The sequence below is a fragment of the Pseudorasbora parva genome, chromosome 6, assembly GCF_024679245.1.
Source record: "Pseudorasbora parva isolate DD20220531a chromosome 6, ASM2467924v1, whole genome shotgun sequence".
NCBI classification, from domain to species: Eukaryota; Metazoa; Chordata; class Actinopteri; order Cypriniformes; family Gobionidae; genus Pseudorasbora; species Pseudorasbora parva.
Window position 1 is genome coordinate 30,019,879 of NC_090177.1, and position 9,367 is coordinate 30,029,245.

General features: G+C 39.9%; 1 protein-coding gene across 1 annotated transcript; it reads right to left on the reverse strand.

The window, feature by feature from the left end:
• Positions 1-4,002: 4,002 nt before the first annotated feature.
• On the reverse strand, positions 4,003-8,785 carry krt8 (keratin 8). Its single transcript, XM_067446626.1, has 9 exons — positions 8,282-8,785; positions 6,865-7,073; positions 6,185-6,245; positions 5,990-6,085; positions 5,727-5,891; positions 5,498-5,623; positions 5,173-5,393; positions 5,026-5,069; positions 4,003-4,841 (listed from the first exon to the last, which is right to left on the reverse strand). Exons 1-9 carry the CDS (start codon positions 8,675-8,677, stop codon positions 4,567-4,569), a joined length of 1,593 nt encoding a protein of 530 aa, XP_067302727.1. The 5' UTR covers positions 8,678-8,785; the 3' UTR covers positions 4,003-4,566.
• Positions 8,786-9,367: the final 582 nt, after the last annotated feature.

The following is a 9,367-nucleotide window of genomic DNA, read 5'->3' on the forward strand; positions in this document are numbered from 1 at the left end:
GTGTAGAAAATAGCCTATTATTTATTCATTGTGATGTATTTGAATGTAAGAACCATGCAACCATCATAAGTTCGCCTCAGACAACAGTTTAAAAAATAAAAAAGCTATTTCATGACCCCTTTAAGCAAATTTCCCCATATCGCATTATTTTCCCCTTTTATAGATGTTTCACTTTTTGAGTTTGTAATTCTCCTTAGCCTATGGTTAATTATGAATCTAATTACTGTAATTCAGAATAAATTAGGCAGTACAAAAATTACTACCATGTGTATAAAGCTGTCCGCTAGAGGTCGCCTATTCAAAACAAAGGTGTAGTTTGATGATGCCAAGTTTGAGCACAGCATTGGGACATGTGGTCTTCACCTCACAGAGGGTGGGAAAGAATCGTCATAGTACTCTGGCAGAAATCATGTTCATGGATGCGGTTATTAACGTTACTGTAGTATGAAGCAGAGCAGGACCGAGTGTTGAGGAGCTGAGCACGGCCGCTGGAGCGATTGTTAATGAGATGAACAACACACGGCTCGTGAGCAACAGGACTTTTATTATGACGGGACAGAGTTGCCGGCGCTATTTCCGCTTTTTCGGTCATGAGTGTGAGGTAAAGTAGCTCTGTTTATCATATTAGATAGATTTAAGTGTGTTAAAAATAATGTTATGACGTTACTCTGTGCGTTTGCTCACTTGTTCTCACGGCTAAGAGTAAAGCATTTCTGCAGAATAAAACGGAAACTGAGGCTGAGGGTAACACAGATAAGACGCAACAGGCGACTCCCTCAGATGTCCTGGTTCCCTGGTTAAAATAGCAAATTTCTCACAATTTACAAATAGTTGGAAATATCTGGAATATTGTAAGCACTCAACTGATCAAAATATATAACACTGGACGAGTGTTTTTTGGATATTTTACTGCAAAAATACTACATAGTGAACCTTTAAATCTAAACAATTTATTAAAGTAAAGGACATTTTGGGTGAAAATGTTCTTAATGTTCCTAGAATAGACCTTGCGTTATCTATGACACAGTAAATAAAAAATAAAAATAAAAATATTTTGTAATTATTCATGTGTAATTGATACATTCTGTGTAACAGATACATTCTGTGCCTGATTCTTCATAAATAAGAAATAATTGTTCTAGGGATTAATGGCACTATGCAAAATAAACCTTGGCTAATGTAAATTCCCAAATAAAATGATCTATTAAGCATGCTCAGTCTTTTTGACTGTAATTTCATAAGAAATGTACATAAAGGCTTCATTTGAATTATATATCAAACAAAACATGAAATGAATCAAATCAAGCTTATATCTTTTATAGGCCTACCTTACGCAATCTTAATAATAATGATAATAATAACTACGCAATTTCAATGACTATTGAACTAGTTTGAGCAGTGAAACAAAATTTAAACTTACACGCTTTTGAAAATGAAAAAATAATATAATTATGCAGTGCCTGTAACAGGACAGCATTATGGTGGGTGCTATTCATCCTTTTGATCACCAGATGGCCACAAAAGATTTTTGTAATGGACCCTTTTACAATACTGTTGAAGAGAAAGCTTCAAAAGCTTCACAATCAGAAAACATCAGTGGAATTGCTCACTTTATTTTGTCCACTCTTTGATTATAGTGCATTCCAGTGCTCTGCATCATATAAGAAGCAGTGAATGAGTGAGCCGTATTGAACACTATAAGGTCGACAATGACAGAGGGCTATTATTTTAGGAATCAACTTTTTTTTCCTCATACTCAACAAATGAGATCTTCTTTATCATTTGATTGAGCAGGGGTGATAATATCTACTCAGGGTTTGAGTCTTCATAATTTATTTTATAAATTAAAGTCACATGCATTAGCTTTTGCTGTTGTAATATTTATAAAATTGGTTTAATATTTTGTCCATATATATTTCTTACATAAATAAGCAATTGTTTGTTTGATACTTTTAGTGGCTGCCATAGGTTGTAGTTGTTGTTGTTTTTTTGTAAAAAAGTTTATGCTATTACAACAAAACTGGCAATTTGGTATCAGTCCTGACCTCAACCTGATAGAACACCTTTGGGATGAATTTGAGCAGAGACTGCGAGCCAGGCCTTATCATCCAACATCAGTGCCTTACCTCAAAAGCGATTCTAGAAAAATGGTCAAAAATTCCCATAAACACACTCCTAAACCTTTTGGAAAGCCTTGCAAGAAGAGTTGAAGCTGTTATAGCTGCAAAGGCTGGGCCAACTCCATATTAAACCTACAGATTAAGAATGGGATGACATTAAAGTTCATGTGCATGTAAAGGCAGGTGTCACAAAACTTTTGGGAATAATGTCAATATGTCAATGCAAGTTGCTTTCAGTTAAAATAGCTCAATAATGCCTTTTAGTCTGGGACTATCTTATGCCTTGTCTATGAAACTGGGGGTTAAATTACTAACCTTTTAATAGATCGAATGGATAACATATCTTGTAATATGGCATTAAAGGATTGTATTTTGCTTGTTTTTACACATTTTATGTTGTAATGTATTTCAGTTTAATTTTGCATTTGCATGTCTATCTCAATCTGATGAGCACCTTGCAGTTCCTTAATGGACCTCTAGGGGTCACAAACACTTTGAAAAACAATTTGGTTTCTTTTGAAACAAGAACACGTGTACAAAATGAAAGAGCTGACGTGTCATCCAGCAGAAATACGTTACTACTTTTTTTCAGAATACCACATAAACCTTTTTACTCAGAATAGTTTTGACTGCGTGTTAGGGTGCGTTCACACTTGTAGTTCAGTTCGTTTGGTTAGTTTGGTCCGGACCAAAAAACAAAAACAAACATAATAGTCCTGGTCCGCTTAGCGTTCACACGGGCATTTTTAACAGCGCACCTAAAGTTACCGAACCAAAGGCACAGGGAGACGCTCACAACCTGATTGGTCGGTTTATATGACGTAGGAGCTCGTTTACCGAACATGCAAAACAATGCTGTGTGCGGATTACACGCGCGGGCATTTTATGCGTGTACATATGGCATTATTTTTTACCAGAGAACTCATGAAGAGCTCATGAAATGTTCACAACATTCAAAACAACGCTGTGTGCTGGATTAAACGCGATCATTTTATGCGTGTGTAACATATGGCATTATTTTTTACCAGAGAACTCATGAAGAGCTCATGAAATGTTCAAAACAATGCTGTGTGCTGGATTAAACGCGATCATTTTATGCGTGTACATGTGGCATTATTTTTACCCGCTGAGAACTCATGAAGAGCTCATAAAATGTTCAAAACATTCAAAACAGCAGCAGGATTTCCTCCGTTGTGCAAAAGAGACGGCCGTTAGTCATCTGTACCTGCTAATAATGGGCAACACAGGAACTTTGATGAGAAGAGCCAGGTATGCTTTTTGTGTGTTTTTTCTAGCATTTTCGAAACATGCTCGTCAGACCAAATATTGATGAGGTTCTTCCTCGTTGCTCTACGTTTGCCCTCTAACGTTAAAGTTACTCATTTTGGATAACGTACACCGATCTTTCCGCGTCGTCAAATCAGCTGCATTTTGCGTGGCATCTTGTGACATTATACGTCCGGTTTTTGGTCCGTTTACATGTCTTTGGTCCGTGTTGCGTTCATATATCAATCGAACCGCACCAGAGTTCGTTTGGAAGCGGACCGAGACCCATCTTTTTAGCGGTCTCGGTCCGCTTGTTTGGTGCGCACCAGAGTTCGGGTGGCAGCGTTCACATATGTTCAAATGAACCGCACTAACCGAGCAACCGCACCAGGGTTCGTTTTATTTGAACCAAACATGACAAGTGTGAACGCACCCTTAGTGTTACTTGAGTAAGATGTTTTTTTTATGACCAGATAGTGTAATTATAATATTTGCCAGCAGGGGCTAGCTGGACCATTCTAAACAGCCGAACAGAGAGCCCTTAGTTCTGCCATGTCTTTGCAGGGTGCGACTAGTTAGTTAATACACACCCAAAAAAAAAAGACATTAGGAAATGTTTTAGGTAAACACTTTATTTTTGGTAGCAAAAACAGCACCCCGGAAAACAGGATACACAGTGGGCAACTTCTTTTTTATTTGTCAGAGTACAATGAAATGACAGTCTTTACTAAATAGGCAAACCACAGGGATCTACCACTAACATGCTAGTAATTTGACACAAATGCAAACATATCCCTTCATAGTTAAAGTGAAAATCAATTACTTAGCATGTTGAACAACTCAGCTAAATGGCTAGCTCATGTTAGTGGCACATCGAGGATTGTCCAGCCTACAGACGTGGCCATGCTGTGCAAGGTAAGATTTGAAGACAGTATTGCTGTGCAGTAGCCTAAGGGCGTGTGTTTTCAGTGATGTGGATTAAGGCACGACAAGAGTGGTGAGATTATTTGGTCCCTCTGTAATTCTTTGGCCAGAGTGAATGGTTTATTGCTTTACAAGCTGGTTTACGACTGCATTCCTGTCTAGCGCCTTGGACAGCAGTCATAATGGTTGAGAGGGAAGGTCAGGAATGCAAAAGAGGTGTGAGGTTTAGAAGACAGAATTGGGGAAGGGGACTTGCTCAATCTTGGACGACCTCAGAGGACTCAGAAACAACTTTGCCATCCTTGGTCTCGATCATCTTGATCACGACGCTCTTCTTGGTCTGAGTGATGCTGTCACCATAGCCGCTGCCAGAGCTGTAGCCTCCTCCAGAGCTGTAGCCGCCACCAGAGCTGTAGCCACCACCTGAGCTGTAGCCGCCACCGTATCCGCCAGAGAAACCACTGGAATAACCGCTAGAGTAGCTGTTGTAGCCGCTGCTTGCACTTTCCATGGGATAACCACCATAGCTTGCTATCGGGACAGAAACATGGAGAAGTTAGATGAGGATCTTCTGCATTTCATATAGTTATAAGAATTGTCATGTAATGAAGGAACCCTGAAAAGACCAGCATGAAATGTCCAGGAAACAAGGGCATACCAGAACATCATGCTGGGCTTTTCAACATAGTTCTCTGTGATAAAGAGTCAAACTTACTGCTCTGTTTTGAGATATTGATAGACTGAATACCACTTGCCAGTCTGTTGGTAAAGAGTGAACAAGAAGTAATGAGAATCTTGCAATGAATTTGTTGTGAAAATAGATTATTAGGTCTCACAGCAAGCATGCATTTGATGAACTCACCTGTCCTCCTCTCCTTCCAGGAGTTTCCTGTAGGTGGCAATTTCAATGTCCAGGGCGAGTTTGACATTCATCAGGTCCTGATATTCCCTAATCTGGCGTGCCATGTCCTGCTTGGCTCTCTGTAGGGCCTCCTCCAGGTCCTTAACGCGGGCCTTGGCGTCTCTCACGGCCAATTCGCCACGTTCCTCTGCCTCTGCGATCTGATTCTCTAGATTGGCGCGCTATTTAAATGAGAAATATCTGTGCTCAGTTTTTTTGTCCATAACCTTACAAAACAAGATTTATATTAAAATATTTGACATTTTGTGTTTGTGTTGTTGCATACCTGTCCTTTCACTGCATCGATCTCTGACTGCAGTCTCTGAATCATGCGATTAAGATCAGCGATCTCTGTCTTTGTTGACCTCAGGTCGTCACCGTATTTGGATGCAGATGACTGCATCTCCTCGTACTGAGAAACAGAACATATGATCATGTGAGATACTTTTAATTAACTTCAGTAGCAACTAGAATAAGACTTTACAGTTTGGATGACATCTCACAAGATAACATACCTTGCTCTTGTACCACATCTCAGCCTCAGCCCGGCTTCGGTTAGCGATGTCTTCGTACTGAGCACGGACCTCAGCGACGATGGCGTCCATGTCGAGATTCCTGCTGTTGTCCATCTCCACAACCACTGAGGTGTCCTTAATCTGAGACTGCAGCTCACGGATCTCCTACAAGTCCGCAACAAGAGAAAGTGACGTTATTAAAGTTTGTTTTATCATATACAAGTGAAAGGTACGGTTGATGGGAAACTCTAGTTGTAATTTACCTCCTCAAAGATCTGCCTGAGGAAGTTGATCTCATCAGTGAGGCTTTCCAGTTTGGCCTCCAGCTCAACCTTATTCATGTAGGCCTCATCAACATCCTACAAAAAAACAGCAATCATAATGTATTAATTTAAGTTAAAGTGAGCATTTATGAATGGTAAAACTTCTTTGAACTGTGTAACAGAGAATCTACGAACCTTCTTGATGAGCACAAAGTCGTTCTCACACTCTGTGCGTTTGTTGATCTCATCCTCATACCTGAAGAGAGGTGAAGAGAATGCAATGGGTAAACTCATTGTAGTTGAACGTTTTAATTGTTTATAAAGTTTTGTACACTAGGAGGCAGCAGTGCTCCATCTTTGTAATGAGAACTGCTTAACTTGTCAGGTTTGTCTGGATTCAATTCAGTGTTTCCCTTGGGTCTTAGCATTAATCACCCATCAAAATTGTCTAGAGAGCCATGAAAAGTGCTGCATAGATTTTTGTTCAGTATCTGCAAATCTAAGCTGACTCCCATTTAATTGCAGTACAGACGTGTTTTTTTTTTTTTTAAATGGGATATTATGTTTATCATTGAAATGCCTTCAATTTGACTTAAAAAGGTTGGACAATGGGCAATTACACTAGGGTGTGACTGGAGAAGCCATGCAGTTTCGGTATCAGCTGCATATGCCATGTTGGATCATAAATTGAGTTTATTCCCATTAGACCTTTAACATGTTTTCCCTTTTTTTGAATTTATGAGGCCTAATTTATTCTGGGAACACTTAAGTGCACCACAAAATCCTGCTTTAATGATACTTGGGTGCTGTCCATCCCCAAGACCAAACATCCAGCCAAACTGAAATGAGGCTTTTGTGAAAGGCATTGTACGTACTTGTTTTTGAAGTCCTCAACGAGACCTTGCATGTTGTGAAGGTCAGCCTCCAGCTTCATTTTGTCATTGCCAAGGCTGTCAAGCTGTCTGCGAAGATTACCGATGTAGGCCTCGAACATGGCATCGATGTTGGAGCGCGTGGCTGTCTGGTTGTTAAGGAGGCTCCATTTTGTCTCCAGCATCTTATTCTGCTGCTCCAGGAAACGTACCTACATTGGCAGAATAAGAATAGAGGTTTTGTCTCAATCCAGGCACAAATGAAAACCATACTTGGCAGTAAGCGCAGCATCAGAGAGCCACGCCCCCGAACCGATGCTGCAAAGTCAGTTTGGAATCATGGTTCAGCGCCAGCTCACAGAAGTGCAACCATATGCCATCATATTGCTTGTGGTTCAGTGATCTTCACAAAGGAAAGCACTGTTTTCCTTAAATAACGAGAGATGCATGTGTTTCCAGTTTGTGACGCTTTTTCCCTTTTGGAAAATGTGACGCATATTCTAGTAGGACATCAGGAAGGAAGACCTATCCTGTAGAATGTACTGTACTTTTTGGAGATTGAGATGGAACTATTAAAGGTGTTATCTTCATAGTTAATATTTAAAGGACAACAGAAAGAGACCAGTTTAGATCTGCTGGAGACACTTAAAAGAGTGTGTGGATGGTGGGCAGGAAGCAAATAATTCAACGATAAGACTTTAACAGCTTGAGGTGAACATTGCAAACAAAACTGGGGAACAGTAAAGGTGTCACTGAGTCAGCTGACATTACTAATCAGCTGTCTTATTCAAAACTGTTTTAATCAAATAATGTTAAGCAAAGCAGAGTAGCGTAGACAGACTATTATAGTTAAGAGGAAGAGCACAAAGACTTAAAGGCTTAAAAGTGTGGCAGAATATTTCCTCTTCACATTGTTACGTAACCTATCCAGTGCTATCCAGAACATGACCCTGGCTCTTCAAATTAAATATTAACTAGCATGGTATGCGACTCACTTTTCTCTCGTTTGGTTTAATGCATATTTTGGTGGAAGTTTGTAATAAAATGTAAAAATGTAATAAATCATCATTTGCAATAATTAAACAATGATACTATGTAGACAGTACGTTGAATGTCCTGCAGGACGTCCTTATTTGGGTGTGGACTCTCCACAAGGGTTTAAGAGCTTCAGGGCATCTCATTCAAATGACCATGTACACACCCTTTTCTCAACTTTCCATAAGTCTAATTTCTTTCCCTTTCATAAGAATGTATCCAACTCCACATCTATTTTCAATGACACATTAGATTACACATTTTAAGCAGGAACATAGAGTTAGTTTCATCCCTTTGTGAATTTTTTCTGACCATCTGTGAGTTCAGTACTCTAAAACTTCATATCAACTCTTTGACTAGTAAAAGTGCAAAGAAATAAACCCACCTTATCAATGAAGGAAGCGAACCGGTTGTTGAGGGTCTTAATTTGCTCTTTCTCCTGGTTGCGGACAATCTGGATGTTGGGGTCGATCTCCAGGTTCAGAGGTGCCAGGAGGCTCTTGTTGACGGTGACTGCTTGAATGGGTGCCACGGCACCAGAACCCATACCCATTCCCATGCCAAGACCATAGGCTGAAGAGCTGCTGATGAAGCCACCACCTCCCATTCCAGCTCCCATTCCAGCTCCCATGCCACGATTGCCACCTCCATAGGAGCTGCGCACACTGTAGCTCTGACGGCTGGCACTGGGGCCGGAGTAAGACATGCTGCTAAAGCTGCGTGGGACAGATCCAGAGGAAGAGGACTTCACGGTGTAGCTGGTTTTCTTGGTGAACGACATCCTGCTGATGTGTTTTCTGTCTTGTACTGGTAGAGAATAACCTGGAGCGAGAGCAGCAGATGTGAGCCTTGTCTGCTGTGCTGGAGAAACTCGAGCAGATAGAGAGAACAGCAGGCTCTGCCTCCCACTATATGTGCTGCTGAGTGGGAGGAGCCAAACTGTTCAGGCATTTTCAGGTGGGTGTGGGCTGAAATTTAACACTCGTATGGATGTAGTGGAAATTCTATCTGACTAAAAACATATTTTCTGTGATTATTAAGGGCTTAGAATGAAATTACTTCAACATCACTCCTTTCGTTTGGATAATTATAGATAATAGATTCTATTTATTTTGTAAAAGAATGGATATTTTTAATAGAAGCCAAATAACAGAAAGTAAGCTCACAATAATACCTAAATAATGTTAAACATTAGTTTTGAAGTATCACAAGGCAATGTGTCAATGTGAAATAGCTTGCATCTATGGATTTGCCTATACAAATAAGACATCTGGAAGGCTTTAGATTTCACTGTAGACCTAAGCTGACATGCTTTATCTCTCAGCACTGAAAGCTGTACAAAGTGGAGCATGGATCCAGCTGTGCTTTAGCATTACATCACCCGACTCATGTGTGATCTATGTGATATTATTTATATAACATATATACTTGAAATTCCAATATAAAATTGAAATATTGCAAATAGAAGATA